This window comes from Chamaea fasciata, unplaced genomic scaffold, assembly GCF_029207755.1.
Source record: "Chamaea fasciata isolate MVZ Bird 193981 ecotype frontalis unplaced genomic scaffold, bChaFas1.0.hap1 SCAF_1, whole genome shotgun sequence".
NCBI lineage: Eukaryota > Metazoa > Chordata > Aves > Passeriformes > Sylviidae > Chamaea > Chamaea fasciata.
In genome coordinates, this window is record NW_027094086.1 from 24,352,969 (window position 1) to 24,374,695 (window position 21,727).

At 37.0% G+C, this 21,727-nt stretch overlaps 1 protein-coding gene across 5 annotated transcripts; it reads right to left on the minus strand.

The window, feature by feature from the left end:
* Window positions 1-527: 527 nt before the first annotated feature.
* On the minus strand, window positions 528-21,504 carry CIBAR1 (CBY1 interacting BAR domain containing 1). Of its 5 annotated transcripts, none has more exons than XM_066178823.1 (9): window positions 21,437-21,489; window positions 21,203-21,244; window positions 19,386-19,620; window positions 16,870-16,938; window positions 11,514-11,615; window positions 7,855-7,959; window positions 7,246-7,359; window positions 5,554-5,673; window positions 528-1,325 (listed from the first exon to the last, which is right to left on the minus strand). In XM_066178823.1, the coding sequence occupies exons 1-9, from the start codon at window positions 21,469-21,471 to the stop codon at window positions 1,215-1,217; spliced, it is 933 nt and encodes a 310-aa protein (XP_066034920.1). In that variant the 5' UTR covers window positions 21,472-21,489; the 3' UTR covers window positions 528-1,214. The 5 variants fall into 5 exon arrangements, with proteins under 5 accessions (XP_066034920.1, XP_066034911.1, XP_066034939.1 ...); XM_066178814.1 differs by having other exon boundaries at window positions 528-1,328; XM_066178842.1 differs by lacking the exon at window positions 21,203-21,244 and having other exon boundaries at window positions 21,437-21,504.
* Window positions 21,505-21,727: the final 223 nt, after the last annotated feature.

The following is a 21,727-nucleotide window of genomic DNA, read 5'->3' on the forward strand; positions in this document are numbered from 1 at the left end:
CAATGGTGTGTAAAGCTGGTGTAAAATTATTGTCTGGGTTTGAAACAGAACCCTATATTGTGAACTTTTCACTTACTTTCATCACATTATTTTTGGCAAAACCTGTTTTTTCACATGTCAAAACAGGTATGCATTGCATAATTTGCATCAGTGGACAAAATTAACATCAATATTATAAATGCACTTCCTGGTTCATTTCTGTAACTGAAAGAAGGTTTTGTTATAACTTAAAATTGTTATCCCAGTCACAAGTTTAAATTGTTCTGGATTTGTTCTTTAGCAGATACTAAAAGTGGAGGAGAACAGTGTGGTAGGAGCTTTCTGGCAGACAACCACACACTATTAAAAAATGAACACATGTAACCTCTGTCTCCAAAACAGGACAAGAAATTACACTCAAAATGTGCAATTTCTTGTATGTTTGATGGAGCCAGAAACTGAATCGTGGAGCTAAACATATGAAATTTGAACTGTGTATTGCATGTCAACTAATATAATAAATATCAACTAGATAAAATATCCACTAGTTTTATCATGAAGGCACTTTTATTAAAAGCAAAGCAGAATTGAACACAAGAAACTGGGCCAGGTCCTTATTTGTGACTGTTCATTCTGAATGTGTAATCAAAAGTCATCGGAACCTGATGAAAGCCTGAGGAAAATTAGAAAAAAAGTACACCTCACCCTGCCTTCTGCCATCCTAGTCAATAGCAACATGAAATCTTAACAGGTTGTTGCTGCAAACAGTTTCTTAATTACTACAGTTTAGGATGTGTATACCCAATTGTAACAGTTACAGCTAGAGTAGTTAATAAATTCAAGAGGTGTACAGCTAGAGAGGTAATATATTGGCAAAGTAACAAGAAAACAATGCTTGTAACTGCTTGAAAGCTTAGTGCAGTTTTTGGACACTGTTCATCACCTAAGTTTAAGCAAATGTGATTACAATATAACATTTATGCAAATATAATACAGGCATCTGTTTAAATATTTAATTTTCTAGCTACTGAAATTGTCCACTTTCAGTGGACTTTTTCCATTCTTTGAAACTGGTCATTTGTTGTCTGGCACTCTGGAATCAGTGCTGATTTCATGCTCCTGCTGGAATTCTAAATATATAGCCCCAGTGAAATTTTAGATCCAACATATAAAAGCCTATAGGTAAAGGGGTTTTCTTCCCCCTTAATGAAAAACCTCCTCTTAGAACAGCTTTGCTATCTCACTTCCTTAGTAGCATCAAATTCATCCTCCTCATCCTCCTCTTCATCATCTTCATCTTCCTCCTCATCCTCTTCTTCATCTTTTCGTAGCTTTCTGTGGGAAATCTGCTAAAACAAAAATCCAACAAAAGGGTATCAACTGTTTGTTCTCTGCAAACAAAAAATAATTCTCCATTGGCATTTTCAGTCTAAATGTTTGTAGAGTTTTCATGGGGGGGGGACTGAGTTGTTCATTTATTAACTCTTCATTATATGCACACCAGTGGGAAGATACATGACAGAATAAAAATGCTATAATGATTTTTAAAAGCTAAAAAAATCCATGTAGTCCTTGACAACTATTATAGGGAAAATGGTATTTTTACCCAATTAATGCTAAAAATCAACACAATACAAATCAGTTCTTTCCTGGGTTAGCTGTTGAAACAGCAGGCTGAAGATGAGTATCAGGGCCTAATCTTATCTTGAAGACATCAGACCTCTTCAGTTAAAAGCTATGCTGCTCTAAGCTTTTTACTTTTTTTTATTTTTTTCCAAGAATGAATTAGACAAACTTAGTAGAAGTGTCTTGATCCATAGATGAACTTCCTTCCCTGCCCATCAGTGGTTGCCTTTAGAGTGGCTCCTCTTTTTTGGTTCATCAAACATTAAAAACAAGTGCCAGCTGCCAAGCTTTCATCTCATTTGACAGATTTTACAGTCTGTACTTTTTTTTAAGGAGGGCTCAGTCTAATTCCTATTGAAGATAGATTCTTCACGGACTATGCAACATTTACAATTTAAAGAAGGATATAGGGATTTTTTTTTGTTTCCCCATGAGAAAGAGAACGTTGAAGACAGTTATCCAAGGCATCTGGAATGCTTTTGAAAAATTATTTCAGGTTTAGTAGTTCTCTAAGGGCATCTGCAGCTCTAATTTTGGTTATATTTTCTGTGTCTTCTCACATACAGTGATATAATAAAAACTTCTGTACTGAAGACAGAGCTTGCCTTTTTTTTAAGCAGCCCCCTATTTCAAAAGTCCTTAAATGCTCATTTTATTAAATTGATTTCTGAGATGTTATAATTCATACAGCCATGTATGTAATGTAAGTTTTTTGTGTGTGCATAAAGCAAACTGTAGTCATTGAACTTCTGAAAGCAGAAAAATCCTTAGTCTTGTTGATGCTCACAAAGTACATAATTGAGCTTGAAGCAAATACTTGCTTAAAGATTCCTGAACACAACAGAAAATGGAGTTAATCACTGGGTGAAGCTGGGTTAACTTGAGTTGAAATGTCTAAAGCAGCAGTCTCTCATTCTGTGAATGAAGAAAAAGACAATGGCAGTGATTTGTAATTGGAGTTTAAGGAAAGCTGCAGATTGAGCCTGTTAAGGTGAAATGAATTTCCCTGAGATAGACTAATTTTCTAATTTTTTTCTTCTAGTTCAGAGCATCTGAAATTCTTCAGCAGAAATTGCATCATGTTTCTGAAGAAAAGCTCACCCCCCCTTTCCTGAAACAAGAAGTGTTTTGGCTTTATGGCTTTTTTTCTGCTCACTATTCAAATACCTCTGACCATGCAGCAATAAACAAAATAGTTTAATAAATATTGGCACTGGTGGTGCTAAGATGGCTATCCCTAAGAACCAAACTGGATCAGGGAAGGAAAGTGAGAAAAGAAATTATGCAGTTTAAATCCAAGTTATTGTGCCAAAGAACTAAAACATACCAAGACTGGAATTTAATTTTTCATAACTTAATGCAGAAAAAGAAAATAGTAATTTGTTGACCATAAATAATTTTATGTAAAAATTAATTCTAATTGCATGTAGGTGATGACTGTTCTTGCTTAAGCAGTTCAGCTCTGTTTCACTGCAGATGCTACTACAGAAGCATGACAATTCTCTCCCCATGTCTTAGTGTTGGAACATTCGGATGCAAACATTTTCAGTAATGGTTAAAATGATACTTTGCTGTCCTACAGAGTGTCAGCATAAAAGTTTGTTATATTTAATGCATTTAGATAAAATTTATGTAGTTAAGTTTGATTTAAAATATCTGGAAAAGGTCATTCTGTTTTGCTATAGTTCTAAAATATAAGAGATACCAACCTGAATTGTTAAACCAAAACACTGAGGATAAATTGCCAAGTGAAGTGTTGTAAAATGAAGGACATAGCTCTTTGTGAGAAAATGAATCAAGCTCAAGGAGAACTTTAGATTTTTAACATAGAGATAATACAAAGTTAATCCACAGAGCCAGAAATAAATTCAAGGATGGTATGTGTTAAATCCTCTGAAAATACCTGAATTGTGTTACTGGCACACTTTATTCTATATGGTATGCAGTGACTTCCCACACTGTCCCCCATGTACAGGTTAGTGTTTGTGTGTGTGTGGCCTCCCCTGCCCCACAGATTTGTGCCATGAGATTTTGTGAACTGCTTCCCTCATTATTTATACTGCTTTACATTGGAAATTGCAAAGTACTTCATTACATACAGTACAGGATAACTGTGTAGCAGGAGACTAGATTTGTCAAAAATTTCAGAGTGAAAGATCCACAGAAAAGATAAAGCAAATCACCTGAAAATTTTTCTGAATACAGCATTTTTTTTTCTCATGGGATGTTTGGTAGTTCCAAAGATTACAGTCCTTATTGTAATTCAGCATCATGCTGTTTACAGAATCAGGAAGGGCTGCCCGAATTTTTCTTCACTGCCCTATGGTGACTGCATTAGTAGGGTGTTCCACCCCTTTTTTCTGCCATATGATCCTCCTCTGCACACACACTGCACAGCCAAGTAAGATGACCTTATTTTGATTTGTATTGCAGTTTCCCTCTAGGTCTAGATGACTTCCTGTTCTTTTCAGAACAAGAAAGGTTATAGGAACACTAACACCCAAAGTAATAATTAAGAGAGCAGTCTAGGAAATGATAAAGGTTAACTTGCAAGTTAGTCAAAATGGAGTTCCACTCCACTATCGTTACAATTCATGTAATGACACATAGAACTCCGATTTCTTCAGAGGGCTTATGGCAAAGTCCATTGAAAGATTCTTTTTATACAGTGTTTAGGTACAATGAATAGGATTGGTCCTTTAGGGCACACCACCTTTTTGTAAACATCCCTACCAGTAAACAAGTTGGAAAAACACCAGGTGTCAGGAGGAGTCTATCTACAGGGATTGTTTATAGGGATTTTTTTGGGTTCCTCCTCATGACTTCCCAGACCAGACTGAGAGAGTTTTGTCCTTAGCTTTCCCACAGGCTTCAAGGCACTGCCTGGAGCCTAAGAATCCATGTTCTGACCACTGTCAGTTCCCTCAACTCCACCTCTCGGAGAAATCACAGTGTACATACTCTCAGTTTTCTCATTTTCTGTTTTTTATCTCTTACGTTTTCTGAAGTAGCTTGAACATGAAATTTGCTTGAGTGAGAGGACTGGCAAGTTACTCCGTCAAGGTAGTACTTCATGCATGGAGTCACTAGGTTGTATCCTTTCAGATGACACAATTCATACTTTCACCAACAGAACAGCTCAACTGTAATAATTGATCCATTCTGTGTTGAGAGCAGAGAAGGTGTAAAGTGTGTAGGAAGTCAAGAAAAGTTTTCCTTACTACAGTATCAATGCATGATTCTATTCAAAGAAGAAAGTTAAGATACATTTTAAATGTGGCTTTGTCTTTAACTGAAACAATGGTAACAATCATTGTAGTTAGAGGTTTACAGTTGCAATAAATTAAAAATAGTTTAGCCATTTTGCAATGTCTGCAAGTTGACTGCTGTAAACAAGTGGCAAAGATTTTTGCACAGTAGCTGGTCCAAAAAGAGTGTCACTGTCTTCAGCTGTTTCTCTCATTTTTATAAACCTTTTCCCCTCCTGTGGTGAATTTTCAGAGTATAAAAGGAGAGGTCTGTTGGTCATGGGTTTGCTCTGCTGCTAGAAGATATGACTAGTCTGGATTAGGATCTGGGAGGCCACACTCTAGAATCTGAACACTAAAATATGCAAGTATTTAAAGAATGTCACTACTGTGAATTTCAAATAAGCTTCTAGATCTCTTCTCTGCAAGATGCCACAGTTTGTTAATGGAAGACCAAGTATTGCTGGAAATGGCATTTGTCAAAAGTAAACGACACAGCTTTAAAAGCTGAGGGTTTTTTCCCTTCAATGATAAAGCTGCATTATCAAGGGCTTAATACAGTGTTTATACCACTGAAAGTTTCTTTACATTTCTGACGGTCCTGAACTGAGTAAAGACAGTGGATCCATGTGCATTAGCTAGAAGATTATGTCATGCAGAGCTTTCATACAGTGATTTAGTAGGTAATTTTTTTTCTTACCTGTGCTGTTCTCAGCGAAGATTTTGAGGAGCCAGTTCTTTGCAGGGGAGACTTGGAATTTGCACGAACTATGTCTAAGCGAGACTGATAGTCTGGTGGATAAAGTGAACTCCGAAAAACCTAATCAAATGGAGAAAGCTGTGACTTAGATACTTGCAAGCTAAGAATTACCAAGACTGAAGCTTGCAGAAATGCAGCATTGGACAATGAAACCTGATCTAGAGATGTGCATCAGCCGTAGTTTGGACTAATCGGTTTTAGCTGAAACAAGGTCCTTGCTTAACGTGAGATAGACACCAACATACTTATGTGGTCAAGGTAAACAATCTTCAGAGGTTTGGGGACATTTACACAGGGAAAACTGCAATGGTTTCCCACCAACATATGTAGCTGAGTTTCAGCCTAAGCTAGAAGTAAGAACCCCTGCAACTCCTCCAAGCTCTCCATTTCTTCTAAAGATGAGCTTGGCCCCTTCACAAGAAAATCCCTGCTGTTGGTCACAACTGCATCAGAAAAATTTTACTTGCAATGTACAGGAGATCTACAACTGAAGAAAAATTTGGGAAACCCCTTACAATAGACGTTAGAGGAGACCTCTCTTAAGAGGAGACCGTAACATTCATTATATTTTCAAGTTATTTCAATAACCAATACAGCTATTTGTGCAAGACTTTGGGTGAAGGAGATGGTATATTATGATCAGTATTTTTATCAAAAATAAATAATTGTCCAATTAACAGGAAATTTAAAATGAGATTAAAAATTTGGTTGTGAAAGATGAAGTACTGACTTAAAGGAGATTTCTGAATTAGTGCCATGTGACATTATAATTGTGAAACTAAAATAGTACAAAATTGCCATGGCATAGTTTAAATGAAGTAAAATTTCCAAGTAGTCTCAAGTATGACTGTCACTGAAGAATCGTGTTTTTTTAAGTCTTGTGCTAACTTGGTTCTGAGCTATGTCATAGACAAAATAAAATTGTGACTAGTAGAATTTACTAAAAAAGACTGAAAATGATCCAACTTTTTTGACAAACCAAACATATATACACAACACACATTTCAATGATATTAAGTTTAAAGGCCCAACATCCAGAAGAAATGCAAGAATGAATAAGACTGAAAAGCAGATCTTGGGAAAGAGAGACTATAATTCAAATAGAAAAGAAAGGGGGACTTGAAGCTGGTTACCGCCACAAGGCAAAAAACCCCAATGTAGTAGATAACACGTCTCTTAATTCTAGAACAACCTAATAAAAGTGATTCAAAGATGAAAACAAGCAAACAAAATTCAGGTTAGAGGGAGATCTTTATTGCAGTAATTAGTCTTTATCTTATCACAGCAGTGTGAGATTTTTTCTAGGTGCATCTTTAGAGCAAGATTAACTGCAGAAGTGTTCTTTAAAAACTATGTTTAGCTGAGCTTGGAGTGGCAGGTAATTTTCTGAGTCTTTTTTCTCTGTTTTGTGGGAAAGATTAGATTGCCACTGTAGTTGCTCTCTGTGTTCTCTGAGATTACAAACCTGCATGCTCTTGCTGAAGAAGTGCAAATAAAAAAAGGCTTGGTATACATGAGTTTGTTCTGGGAACCTGAAATATTTGTTGCATTTTTCTGTGTGGGACATGTATAGCCCAACTGTGAAAACTGCTTTTATACAGGAAGAGAAAAGCAAATCTCAATCACTCTTACCTCCAAATCTTCATTTTCATCAATATTTTGGATATTCTGGTAAGCAGCAGTATATATCTCTAAAGCTTTCCCATGGAACAACATTTCAATAGTTATAAATTCAGAAAATATGTTCTGAAAGCAAATGAAAAGAAAGGTTTTCTTAATGCAGTAAAGTACATTTTCACTTCAAAGAATTACTGTAGTCTAACTGCATGATACTTAGTACTTTCAAGTAGTCAGACCTGAATTACAGAAGTTAAACATAAATGCTGGCTGGGCTATCACTTATGCAGTTATTGTTTAATAATAAATTCTAAATAAATACCTCAAAAGTAAAGAGAAAATGTGATAGGAATAACATGTCTTACTGAAAAGTCCCTTGATAATGTCCAATATGTATTCACAAGATGGAGTCAGTCAGAAATTTTACTATTTTGAAGACAGTCTTTTATAACAGGTTGAGGATATACAATCTGTAGATTCTATACATACCTGTAATTTACAATTCTGTGAAATATTAATGAATACCATGAGATTTGCATTTCAGTGAATACTGAATGTTGCTAATCTTGTCCCTGACTAACTATAGTAATTTTATTATGCAAGATGAAATGTAAGCCCACATACTTTGATGTCCCTTATCTTCTGTTTCTCAAAATTATCAATGGTTTCCTCTAAGTGCCGAGTTGTTCGAGTAGCATCCAGTGTCGCTCTCTGCAGTTCACTTTCAGCCTGGTAAAGTGACACAAAGGTGAAATTAGTCTTGCATTTGCTACAAAGCTATTTCCTGTAATTGCCATGAAAACATTTAAGTCTGAGTTTTCAAGACAATACAAATCTGTGTTACAGTATTTTAAATCTGTAGCTTTATGAACATATACAACATGCCTTCTACATTGTTGTGACTTTGATGTGAAACATGAAAAATGACCAGCTGCAGCCAGTCAAGAAAATCCCTCTGCCCTGATTAATTTTCTGTAATAATCGTGACAGTTTTACTGAGCCAGCCCTGACACTGACAACACAGTGACTGGGTTTAGGTACTTAATCCAGCACAGGCCAGAGTGGTGGGTGAGCAGGAAAGATCACTCCTTGTTTTCTACTGCAGATCAACCTGCTGAGTCCAGAAAGAATCTTTTTCAGTATAGTGTGCTGAACCTCATCTTAGAAAGTTTTTAAAAATTATTTAAATAGACAACTATAACAGCAGCTGGAACTAACATACTTATCCTGTAAATATCTCAATCTTGCAGGCTACAGTTATTGTAATTTTTAGATTCAAATACATTTCAGGTATTTTATGTTTTTAAATATTTTTGTATTATTAAAATATCTTATAAAAAACATCTTCAACAGGGCACTGGGAAGGGGACACATCAACCAATTCCTAACACATAAATACATAGTTTTTCTTATTTTGTTACTATAAAAAGCATTTTGGATAGCTATTTTAATTAGATATAATTATGAACTTTATAGAAAGTTCACTACCATTTAATGAAAGATATTGAAACTATTCTGATTAAGTCAAGTCTGAGAACTGTGTACTATTACAAATGAACAATGTACAGTTTTAAGAGCTTGCACTTGAAAGCTACAAGATTTGGGTCTAAACTTGTTATTTTCCATTCATTATTGGTCAAACATACACTGATGATACTTACAGGCTCAGTCAGTAAGTATTATCATAAATCTATTTTGTTGTGAGATTTGAAAGTAGTATATGGATCAAGTACTGTATCCTATGATCAACTTGTAGGGTTCTTCCCATTTCTACAAAGCTGCACCTTAAGAGAGAATTTTTTAAATGGAAAAAGACACCACAGGTCCAGTTCCTGTGATCTAGCTTTTAATGTTACATATATAGAAACCCAAAGCATAAGGCATGCTCTGTTCACTTCTTTGATTGTAATCTGCTAATCTTATTTTATAAGATTATCAATTTGAAACTATCTCCTTTCAAAAACAGCCTAAAATCACAAGATACAACTCTGCCATTACAGGGCACAGAACTGATGATAATCTTTAGTAGTACATAAGATGACACGTTCATCTCTCTCTCTCTTGATTTTGCCCAAACCACAGGAGGGAAGAAAAGACATTTTCTGTATTTTCAATTACTTTCCATCAGTCACTGTCTAAGTGATGGGAGCTATTATGCATATGCAGCCCTTATACGTACAAATACAGTATGTTATTTCTGTGATAATCAAATACATCTCAATACATCTTAGATTGGACATAATTTGTGCACAGATGCTTTGCGAGTGGAATTCTGGTTGTTTTAGAGTGAAGTGTCTAAAGTCGCAGAGTCTGCATAGTCTGGACAACAGCAGTTTGGTATTTTCTCTTTTGAACACTCACCTGTGACTGGAAGTATCAGTAAAGGAAAAAATGGCAATGTAACAATCAATATTCCCGGATGTGTTCACTTTCATTTCTACTTTTTCACTTCTACTGTGAACTATTTACTTTAATTATCTCAAAAATCTATATATTTAGTGCTATTATTATGTTGCTTGAAGCTTCTGGCTCCAAGATGTAGTTTATTAGAGCTTTGCTAGAATTCAACTATCCAGGCCAAAACGTTTCAGGACAGCTTTTGTTTTGGCCTGAGGATTTGCTTATTTGTTTTTAAAAGAATAAAATAAAAAGCAGGCAACCTACAGTTTAGCAGACTTCCTAAGAAAAATAACTCTATTTTGATTTACAGAAGTGTATTTCTGTATTTTTAGAAATCTGATAATGTTTTCTTTTCAAAGCTGTGCTAACACCCCATTTGTAGGATGGGTGTGAGTACAGATCCTTTGCTATCTGTGGCCATAGTTGTTCACTGCTGCAACATCACAGTTGCTCAAGAATAAGAGAACCCCTGCACAAGCCCAGCTACTGTGCTTTAATGTGGAAAAGCCTCTCTCAGACCTGAAATCTGACCTGCACACACTCTCAAAAGCAAAAAAGCATATTCCTGTTCCTAATACCTACTTATGTGTTTTGCGTCAATCACTTTAAAATGCAAACAGGCAGCATTTGGTGCCTTTGCTGTGTGCAGAATCAGACTGTACCGAGATTTTGTAACTCTTCACTCAAAGCCTTAAGTACCGAAAACAGGTGTTGCAAGAAACTAAGTCACAGAAGAGTATTTGGTAGAAGCTTAGAAAAGAAACAAGAAATTAACTAGGTCCAGTGACATACCCATGAAATGAAATGGGAATTAGCTCGAGGGAGAAAAATGGGACCAGTGTCCCTCTGGGGAAAACAGCTTATTATTATAGTTTACTCCCTTAATTCCAACAAAAGAGAACTTAGCAACACAGCTGAAGTTCTAACTCTGTGGCTGACATATGTTTGTCTTTATTACATGAGGAATTCAAATTAGGCATGACTTGGCTGATTTGATTAATATTAAATGGAAATTCTCTGGCAAAGACAAAAATAAAATGTAGTTCTCCTGTGTTCTGTTTGTTTGACCAACACAGTCATTTTCACTCTTTCTGCAATCTCATGCCTCAGACACTAGAAAGATCCTGAAGATTCTGAAATAGAGTTGATAAAATCCAACAATAAATCAGACTGCTTAAGGACTCTCAAGTCCAACACTAAAATGTAATAAAAAGTAAACATCACATCATGAACCTAGATCCTGTATCCTAATTTGTATGCACAAAGGGACTGAAGTAGGATTGTCTTCATTCCATTTATTTTGGCATTCCCTAGATTCTGATTGCTTCAGAATTTGAAACTTCAATGAGATTTTAATGGAAATTGTAATTCAGTTTGATGGAGGCTTAATTTTTCCTGCTGTGATACAGAATAGAACACTGGGGAGGGTGACTGGTCTTTGGAAAGAAAGAGTAGTCTAGTTGAGTATTCTTCTAAGGGAATAACGACCCTTCATGCAGCTGGACAAAACTCATATCCCATCTAGGTAGCAGGAAGCACAATTACCAAAATGGCAGGGAAAAAAACAGTAAAACAATAAATCCACAGAAATAGAAAATTGACTGATTACACGTACTTTTAAAAACTTCCAAAGTCCTAGATGTAATCTATGCCTACCTCTCTTGCATAAACATACCAAGTAATTCATAGTTTCTTTTCAATTCAAAAGTGAATAACTACTGCTCTGTAGCAGCTGTAACTCTACATGAAGTTTAAGAAAAGATTCAACATTGGAAACAGTCCCTCTAAGGAGTATTATTGTTACTACTACTTCCTAAACATAACAGTTTAAGTCCCAAGAAATTTTTAAACTATTTCTCATAGTGACTAGAAATGCAGGATACAATAATGTGTAGATCAGATGGATTCCGCTGACGTGTCTTTTCCAGTTGAGATAATTGCTTGGCTTCTCGGTTCTTTGCTGTTAAAGTTGCTTTAAGATCATCCTGGAAATAAAATGTTTGAGACATGTTGGAAATACATTTAGGATAATACAAAATATGCTCTCCTTCATACATGCATTGCCTAGACAACATGGACAAAACTTGAGCTTTGAATAAAAGCAGACTTTAGTGATCTGTTAATTGATCCTCTGAAAGAGAAGTCAGTGGGGACTGAGAGAGTTTAGCACCTTGCTGAACTCCCTATAGCACACATCATAATTGAAAATGGGGGGAAGGAAAGAGAAAGATATTCACAAGTTTACATGGAAAGTATAGAAGATGATCACAAGCTGAGATCGCCAAAGCATTAAGAAGGCAGACTCATTCCTGACTTAGCAATAGAATAAATGTGGTACTTAGAAATAAAAAGCAGCATCAAATAAAGTGGCATCATTAAAAAAAAAAAAAAAACCAATGCAGGCAGCAGGCAGTACCAAGGAGAAGTTATGAAGAAAATTTAACTGCTGTCACCTGTCCACTACCAACTACTGTCACTGCTGGCAGTGGAGCTACTGAAGGGGCTGGAGCAGAAGTCTGATGAGGAGTGGCTGAGGGAGCTGGGAATGTTTAGCCTGGAGGAGGCTCAGGGGGAACCTTATCGCTCTCTACAGCTCCCTGCAAGGAGGCTGTAGCCAGGTGGAGATTGGTCTCTTCTCCCACACAACCAGGGACAGGACGAGGACATGTAAGCTGCACCAGGAGAGGTTTACATGAAATATTAGGAAGATTTTTTTCCACTGGAGGGGGTGGTCAGGCATTGTTATAGGCTGCCCACGGAACTGATAGAATCACTATTCTGGAAGTGTTCAAAAAAGCCTGGGGCTTTTATGGCATTTGGGGGACATAGTTTACTGGTGAATATGGTGGTGTTGGGCTAATGGTTGGCCACAGTGATCTTTTTCAATCTAAACAATTCTGTGCTACAAGGTACCATAGGAATTTTAAGGCTGAAAGGGTTAAACTGCATATTTATATACATGCACTTAGTAAAGTGTTTAAAACCATTTGAAACAAAATACATCCAAGTAATGATGTAGCTGGAGAAGATAAAATTTAAATCATCCAGAAAAGGCAAAAACTGTTGATAACTGTTTTTGCTCCATTTCCAAAGGAGAAGTAGTATGTACTTCTAGGAAGACCTGTGACAATTTAAGAATGTTCATCTACCAGTTTTCTCAAATTTTTGTTCATGCTATAACCTGAGTTTTGCAAATTGTTTGACATTCATGGAATGTAAGATTATCAGTCAAGTATTTATCACTCCACTGATGCTGGTATGGAAAAGGTCATTAATTTTGATGAAATTAAGTTTAAAGAAGCAGTAGTTTAGAACAAGCAGAAATACAGTCTAAGGTCTAACAAAATCTGAGGCAGGGTTGGGCATGCATTTCAAATGACCTTTTACTCTAAAAATACCACTTTCCTTTTATTTACTACTCCAGAATGGAGTTAGAGCTATTAGAAACTATCATATTGGACAGTTGTCTGTGCTCCTTCCTTGGATTTCATAATTTTAATGCTTTTATGTGCAATGGGAAAAAAATAACCATTTAATAGCTTACATCTTTAGTAGGCCATTTAATGGTTATCTGTCACTCAGAAGGATATGCAACTAAGAACATGTCCTTCAGCAAGTTCTGTGATCCTGTGACCAGATTACTACTCAATGACAAGCACAAGATTGCCAAGTTTCACAGTGCTGTGTGTTCCTTGAGTAATGAGGCTGCACATGAGGTCAGGGTCAAAACATGCAGTTTCTTCCTTGTTTCTGTCCTTACTGTCTGTATATCCCTGTATGTAACTGTCATTTTGCTTCATCTTTAGGGACACAGAGCTGGCTTCTGATAAGACAAACTACTTCATCTTCAGCCCATCAAAGCTGATTTTACTGCTATCCTTTCAGAAGGGAATTTACCTCTAAGGTCAAAGACTACTGAAAAGGCCTTTTGCTGTTATGAAAACCATGTGGCTACAAGAAAAGCAATAATAGATTTTTTTAAAATTGTTTTTTTTCAGTTTTAAATTTTAAAGGTAGAGAAAGAGAAAATAATGTGTTTATTTTTGAAACAACAAAGTTTTCTATCTAATGGTCACAGCTGCATGTTTAGTGCTATTTAATGACAGCCCTGTTAACAGCATTGACTTTCTAGGCTCATTTAAAACAGTCAATCAGATTTAACACTGTGGCTTCAAAGGGTTCTGACTTCCATGCAAAGTGTACTTGAGGATGCAAAGCTCTAGAGTTACCATTATTAAATTCAGTATTTTTTTTCTAGGATGTAGTGACTTTGGAAATACCTACTGGGACTGAACTGTTCCCTCCTCTACCTCTGTTTTCTGTAGCAACAGCCACCATGAAACATACTGCTCTTCTAGCTGAAGTGTGACGAAGAATTAGTGCTCCTATGGCTGCAGTGGTGAAGCTGTGTTTAAGTTTTGGATGTACAAAAGTAGGACCCAATTACATACATATTTTGTCCAAGAAAAGGGTGCAGAAAAAAAAAACACTAAAAATATTAAAAAGCTGGGGAAAATGCAATTTATGGCAAAAGAATCATGGTGTTACATTACCTAAGAGAAAAAAAAAAAATTTGTTTTACTAGTGTCTAAATACCTTTATTCAGAAAAAACCCCAAAGCATTACAGAACTCTTTCATCTCAGTGGAGCATATAACAAGAACCAAAGATTAGGTGAAGTCTTTCATTTAAAACAAAACACCACAAACATCAACTAACCACTAACTACCACCAACAGTCCTACATTCACCTCCAGTGTCTTTAGACCAAGCTTTGACATATTTTTGGAAAATATGCTTTAGTTACACTCAAGGACAAGTGGAATGGAATAGGCAATGAGATAAAAGGTACAAAGAATATAAAATTATTCATAGTCCCTCTTGGTTTTAACTATGAATTCAAGTCACACATAAGAACTTTGGTTACCCATCTATTTTCAAATCATACAGAAGTACAGCTACAGTTCATCAGTTCATCCACCAGACAATGAGCTGGCAGAGCCTCATCACTGTACTGTTACCTGCTTTAGTCACTGAAGTTATTAAAGCAAATCAATCCTTTCTTCTGCCCGTGGATCACCTTGGTTTTATGATGTCCTGTTTTACATGAAGAAAAGGAACTAGGAACAGAGTTGCCAAAAAGCAGAAATGTGAAGATTGATACATAGAACAATGAAACAGAAAGAAATCCTCATATCCTACATTTAAGCTGTGTTATGGGACAAGAATAATGTTTTAGCTTCCACTGAAGCTATTCAGCATCATAAACCAGAACAAATGAATGAAACAATTTTACTGCATGAGCAGATACAGGACAACACTACTCTGATTGACCTGGGCCTCTTTAAAGCATCTAGTAGCACAGGACATTGATATCTTACACCACAGAAGAAGCAACAGTTGTTTTTAGCACAGAAATACTGCTGTGTACTTCCTGGAACAGATCCAGTATGTAAGCAGCAGTGAGAACATCCCCTTTATAGAAAGTAGCTATAATGACATACTCTGCCTGATTTTACTTAGTCAGCTGATGTAGTTACAGCTAAAACAGTCCTAGAACTAGCTGCTTGTGCCAGATTTACATGAGTGACGAAATTTCCTTTGTCACTAAATATGTCCCAGGGATTACAGATCATACCTGAAGACCAGGTAGTTGAAGTTTTAACCAAGGTTTATGGTCAACATGCAATGGGAAAAAAATAACCATTTAATGGCCTACATCTTTAGTGAACTCTATCTAAGTTCAAAGGTAAACTGGTAAAAGAGTTGATCCCATTCACAGTTTAAAAATGCTCTCGTACTCCTCACTGTAGCTAAAATAAACATTATGCAATGCTTTCTGACATTCTGAAAGGCAAAGACCACAGGAAATTCAATTCACTGTTAAAAGCAATGACTTGGTTTCAGTTGCTTCTGTCCTCAGCATTACTGGCTATCAGTGGCAGTGCACCTCAAGACAGTTTCTTCAATGCTTTGGAAGCCCCAGGCACTGCTGTAATGTTTTGTGTCTCCTCAGCAACCCTACTGCCACAAACACATGAAACTTGTCTTCCACCCTCAACATTTATACCTTACAAAATACCCAGGTTTAGATCTCACAAACTGGGTTTCAGAGTGACCATCAAGATACCAGATTTTAGGCTCTATAGTCTACAGCTCTGCTAAGGACTACCGTGGGTACTCCTACTCAAGTGCAGGATGCATTTCCTTCACACTCATTTCTCTAACCACCAAGTGAGGTAACTGTGCACTGACTTCCAGACATTACTTGGTTCTTCACCATATGGAAAAAAAAACACCACAAAAACATGGGAAAACTGCTTGCTTGAGATGGAGTGCCACAATCTACTCAAGTTAATCATGATGAACACACTGCAAGATTTTTGTTTTGCTATTTTTTAAGATCAAATAAAAATAATTTAAGCTTTCGATTTATACAGATTATGGTACAGACACACACATAATTACAGATTTGAGTTTGCAAGATTAAGGTATTCTCTGCATAAGATACAAATATTACAAACATCTACTTTTAGTATCTGCTCATTAAAAATTAATTTGTTCAAGCTTATCTTTCCTGGAGGAAAGAAACTTACGGATACTTTAACGGAATATTTCAAACCCCCATAAACGTTGTTTCAAAAATACAGTGAATGAAGAGACCTCAGATTTTTGTGTATCTTTAGGTCATCATGACAACTTAACAGAGAGGAATTTAGGCCACTACCTACTTATCAGGTTTAAATGTGTTTTCTAAGTTATGAACTTTAATGTAGAACACAATTCTGAGGTAGAAAAGCTGTTAAAGGCAGCCTATTGACCACTAAGAGCCAAAGTAGTAGTAGTAGTAGTAGTAGTAGTAGTAGTAGTAGTAGTAGTAGTAGTAGTAGTAGTAATAATGTCATCACCATCATCATCAAAATCAAACAATAACAAATGACATTATTTATAAATAAAAAGTCCTGAATTTACACTATCCACAAAGTTTGGAAGAGAAGAAATAAATGCCTTTTCTGAGCATTTGCTTGTATTCAAAGAGCCTGAATATCCTTGTCTTCACATCAAAGCTCTTTCCTCCAACATATATACAGCTTCAGTTCAGATACCTAACTACAAAATTAAGTTAAACTGATTACTGAAATATGAAAAATCAGAACCATTTTCCCAATAAGCAAGAAGTTTTCAAATGAGTAGCCAGGACACTGAAATATTCCTTGTGAGAAAACATACATTTAACCTACCCTTTTAAGTTTCACTATGGTCCCATAACATTTCAGAGGTTCAACAACCTTGGCTTCCAGTCTGTCAACCTACAGAAAGAAATCACAAGGTTGCTAAAATCATCCATATCCATGGTGTGCAGAAATGGGAAACAATTAATTTAATAGTGACTCATACCTAAATACGAATTTAATCCACATATGCTGAAAAAATGTTAGTATAAGAGTTTTTAAAAATTTTGTAAAAACTACAGTCAAGTACATTAACCACTAAGGAATTTGTTTTCTGAAGAGCTCAAGCTGATTTCTAGTGGAATTCCTTTTTTCCTAATTAGAGCAGGATAAATGAAACATGGAAAATTCTAAATACATCAAACTCAGTACTAAATACATCCAACATTGCATCTTGGAGTTCTGTGGCTTTCTATCTAAAGATCAGTGTATTTGCTCTACACGTACTGATAGGTTATGGACTAAGCAATATTTGCTATCAAATGTACTGTACAAAATGGAACACTTCTTAAAGATAATGGAAACAGCATCACTGGTACTGAGTGCACTAAAAATACCAATAACAGGGTATGTAAAATGCATAAATGCTCTCACAGATGAATTTTTGTTTCAGTTCTCCTCGTCAGAAAAACAGCTACATATGGTCAGACAGGCAATAGGATAAGACCTGCTTGTCAAATCTGACAAAAGCGTCTGAGTGGCCCCAGTGTAATCTGCCAATGACTTATGGACCATGAGTGAGTGCTGTGGCCCATCACTGTTACGTCCAGAATAGGACAAGGTCCACACCTCTACTGGGAAGGGACAGTTCCCTCTATACTGGTAGTCACCAGTCAGCCAAAATCTATGCCAGCTGAGCAAATGTTTCTCCTTGATACCATCTACCAGTGCACTGTCAAACAATTTCACTTGAACTGCCAAGAGAATAGAAAGGAATAGGGCAGTAAGGCTCTAAACAACACACGAGTTACAGACATACCAATGAACCTGCCCATCTAACTTACCCTACATGTTGTGGTACCTCACCCCTCAGTATTTATATATCTAGCACTGCAGCTAAAGACCAGAAATTGATAATCCTTACAAGCTAATCTTCTCTTGTCTACTTTGTCAGCAAACAGGAAAACTGTTAAGTGACTTGATGCTCAGAAGAAACAAAGCTGAGATAATATGTTTTGCTTTCAGGAGCAAAGGAGAATTTGATTTAAAGACTAAAAGCTTCTCTTTTCCTTTGCTGCTTCTGCCTTTTTTCTTTCACAGGGCAATGTTGGTTCACAGGCAGGCTTGGCAGGAGGATGTAGGCCAAATATCAGTTTTTAAAAACACATTTAAAATCAACAAAAGCAAAATTCAAGTTGTTACATATGTACCTCAAAATTACAGGTTCATAGTTCAATGATGAAAACAGAGAGATCACAAAGTCTGAATTCACATTCACCTTTGGCCACAATATAATTTTAATACCAGAGAATAATTTACTATTACATCATTTGAAGCATAAGCTATATGTGGCTCAGCTGGAGCCAGATGTGTATGAGCTTATGGAAAAATCAAAATCGCACACACCCTAAGGTTCTTTTTAAGTCTTAAAAATCCCTCCCTAAACAGACTGTTAAAGATCCACACAAATTCCTTGTATTTCAAACTCTCTGCTTCACATTTTAACTACTTATAAACGGTTTTCTTTTCCCAATTTGTTATTATGAAGAGATGACTTGCAATGCTTTCCAAAATAAAATAGTCCTATCTGAAGACATAAAGAACGTCAACTACTTCAGTCTCTTTTTTGAATTATAGTGGGTCTTATGTTCAAAAGTATAAATGGGAATTTTCTGTGTTCTACTATACGAATAGATATGAACTCCAAAAACTAGTTGGAGTGCATGTGAATGACATTTTTTTTAAATCTCAGTAATTGGAATTCTGCATTGTAAGTTACAATTTGACTGGCACCACACATAAATGTGCAAGTGGCACAAACACCTTTCTTTTCACTCTCACTCATCCAGAAGAAATGTGGCTATACAGTCACATATGGGCCAAATCAAGTTTGTACTTTTAATGTTGAACTACAAACTTATGAAATCTACAGTGGGCCCTGGCAGTACCTCTTCAATACTATTTCTGATAATGCTTAGCAAAAGGAAAATGACTGATTTTGCCTCACCTGCTGCTAGACAACTGAAATCACACAACTAATAAAGAACACTTTATTAACCATAAATCATAATCTAAAGTCTAAAACCAATAAAAAACCCCTTGCTCTTCCTCAAATACTTTATGTGTTCATAGGGATAGTTTTCCTGACTTCAGCAGGACTAATTTTAGGCAGTTTTCCCTGAAGTGATTAGGAGGGTAAATGATGAATGCTTTGGCAGCCTACCCTGCTCAGACATTAATATATTTAGACGTGTTTTCTTCTGTTTCTCTTCTGATTGCAGAGTATATGATTTCCCTTTAAATCACAGATAAGTAACTGAAAAGTTCAGATGGCAAACACAACATGTACAGCTTTAATTCTGTACCTCTGCCTGGCGATAATCCTGAAGTCTGGAAAATTCATCTGCAAAGTTTTTCAGTCCAACTTTTAAGTTTGGTGTCTCTGTAGCTGCATATGCATATATTTCATTTACTAGAAGATCTGCTTTGTCTCGTAGTCTGGCAGTTTTACGTACATATCCAGCAAATATTTGGCACAATTCACCAAAATGTTTTTCCACATTTGAAACAGCATCTTGCATTTGTCTAGTCTGATTGTCCCTGGATACCAAAGAAAAAGAAGGGAAAAATAAGAAGGGCAGAAATATTTACAACACATACAGAAGAAAAACTATATGATTATACTATTAATTACTTGGATATCTCATTTCAGTGCAAAGCAGAAATTTATGCTGAAAAAGACAATGTTGTAACTGATGTAATATGTGCTTATTTATGAATGAATAACAAACAAACAAAAAAGCAGATTACACTTAAAGATCCCATAGATGAAAACCCAAATCGCAAAAATCTGCTTGGAAGTTTTCCTCCTGCATTTAAGCAAAAGCTCACTATTACTAATGGTATTAGTTACTAGTGAAGTGGTAACACCTGCAGTCTCAAGCAAGACCACCCCTTCCTGCAACAGCCTGCCATCCAAACAGCAAGGCAATGGCTAGAGAAATTAGGCAGTAGAGGACAAACTGGTAAAGGTATTAATCGTTTGTTAAATTGCAAACAGTTACCAAATTGCACTACAGAGAATAAATACCACTGAGAATTAAAGAAGAAAAGTGAATGGACACAAGAGGTGAAAATTCTAATACCACTGAAAGGACATTCATCACATTCATGAATTACTTTCTTCTGAACTACATAAATCTAAACAGTTTATTTGATCCAATGCCTGTATGCTTCATTATTAATGATTTAGGTAAGTAATTCCAGTAACTCGCATATTTCACTTTGTATTTTGTTTTCATATTCCTATATTATCTGATGGTCATGTGAACTAATGCCAGTTGTTGATCTGAGTGAATCAGCTGTAAGACAATTCAACTAACAGTACCTACCAGATACTGGGTCCTAAGAAGTCTCTATGGTCTAACACAAGGTTATTGATGTGAAGTGCTAGAATTCTCTGCAAGAAAATTAACTCCTACCACTATCTTGGCAAGAGACAGAAACAAAAAACTTCCTTCATATACTTAAGCTATCCCAATACTGCTGACCAATATTTAAATACTGACTTTGTATCAGGATACATGATGATCGGAAAAATTCGAAGAAATTTGGTATTTTGCAACTAAACTACAATGCAATCAATTCAAATGAGGAACACATTTACTTCAGGAAAAGCATTAATAAAAAGTAGTCCTGCCTTGGGCGAAAACCCAGTTGGGTTGCTTCACGGCAAGCTGTCTGGAAGACTGTTTGAAAGAGATTCCGTTAAGGTTAAAAAAACCCCAAGGAAGTTATTCAGTCCTCCAGGACATGCTGGAGCACAGAATTACTTGAATAGGGACGGTTTCACCAGGTGAGTAGGCAAGTAGGAATTTCATTAAGTACTAATAAAGCTGTTTTTTAAAATTAAACTACCTGATAAGATGTTCAGTAAAAGGTATATATTTCCTGTTTTCTTGAAAGATCTTCATGTCAGAAAGTGTTTCCCTCCAGGAGGAAGACATAATCACCCACTTTACAAGTCAGATCTTACAGTACACCCATGCACCTAGTATTTAATTTTGGGACGTGAAACACTACGTTTTCTTAAATGGGGGTGTCAAAGTTTTCATTCCCCCCTCATTATCGCGACCGCTTAGAATTGTCCACAGAATTATTCGCGAGAGGTCCACATACATACCGGCAGCGCAGCTTTACTCCATCTCTGCACAGCACACTAGGCCTGCAAAAGTTTTGCGGCCTTTACCGGAGGAAGGCAGAGGCGGCCCCCATCTCCCAGGGAGGCAGACGCGCCGGGAAGGACCGGGCCCGCATCGCTCCCCGACCCCCGCGCCACCCCCGGGCACGCTGCTGGAAGCGAGGCCTCCTCCCCCGCTGCAGCCCGGGGCTCCCCCGGCCCTCCGCGCCCCCGTACCTGGCGTCCAGCCCGCGGCCGCCCAGCAGCATCATGGTGGCGATTGCGGCGGCGGCCGGCGGGAAGCAGGGAAGGAGGGCGGCGCTCCGCGTGCGCTCGGTTTCCATGGACACGCGGGCCGGCACCGCCCCTCGGCCTGCGGGACGGGTTGCGGCAGCTCTGCGGCCGGGAGGGAGGAGCGCGCCGTGCCAGAAAACCAGAATCTCTGCGGTTGGAAAGGAGCGCTGAGATCGTCGAGTCCAGCCCGTGAGCGAACACCACCGTGTCAGCTGGAACATGGCACTGGGTGCC

Coding starts and splice junctions, on each gene's coding strand:
- CIBAR1 (XM_066178814.1), bottom strand. CDS start 21,471: ATGATGCTGCTGGGCGGCCGCGGGCTGGACGCCAG. Junction 21,245..21,436: donor GGCCGCGGGCTGGACGCCAG/GTACGGGGGCGC, acceptor AAACTTTTGCAG/GCCTAGTGTGCTGTGCAGAG. Junction 5,674..7,245: donor ATGAAAATGAAGATTTGGAG/GTAAGAGTGATT, acceptor CCATTTGATTAG/GTTTTTCGGAGTTCACTTTA.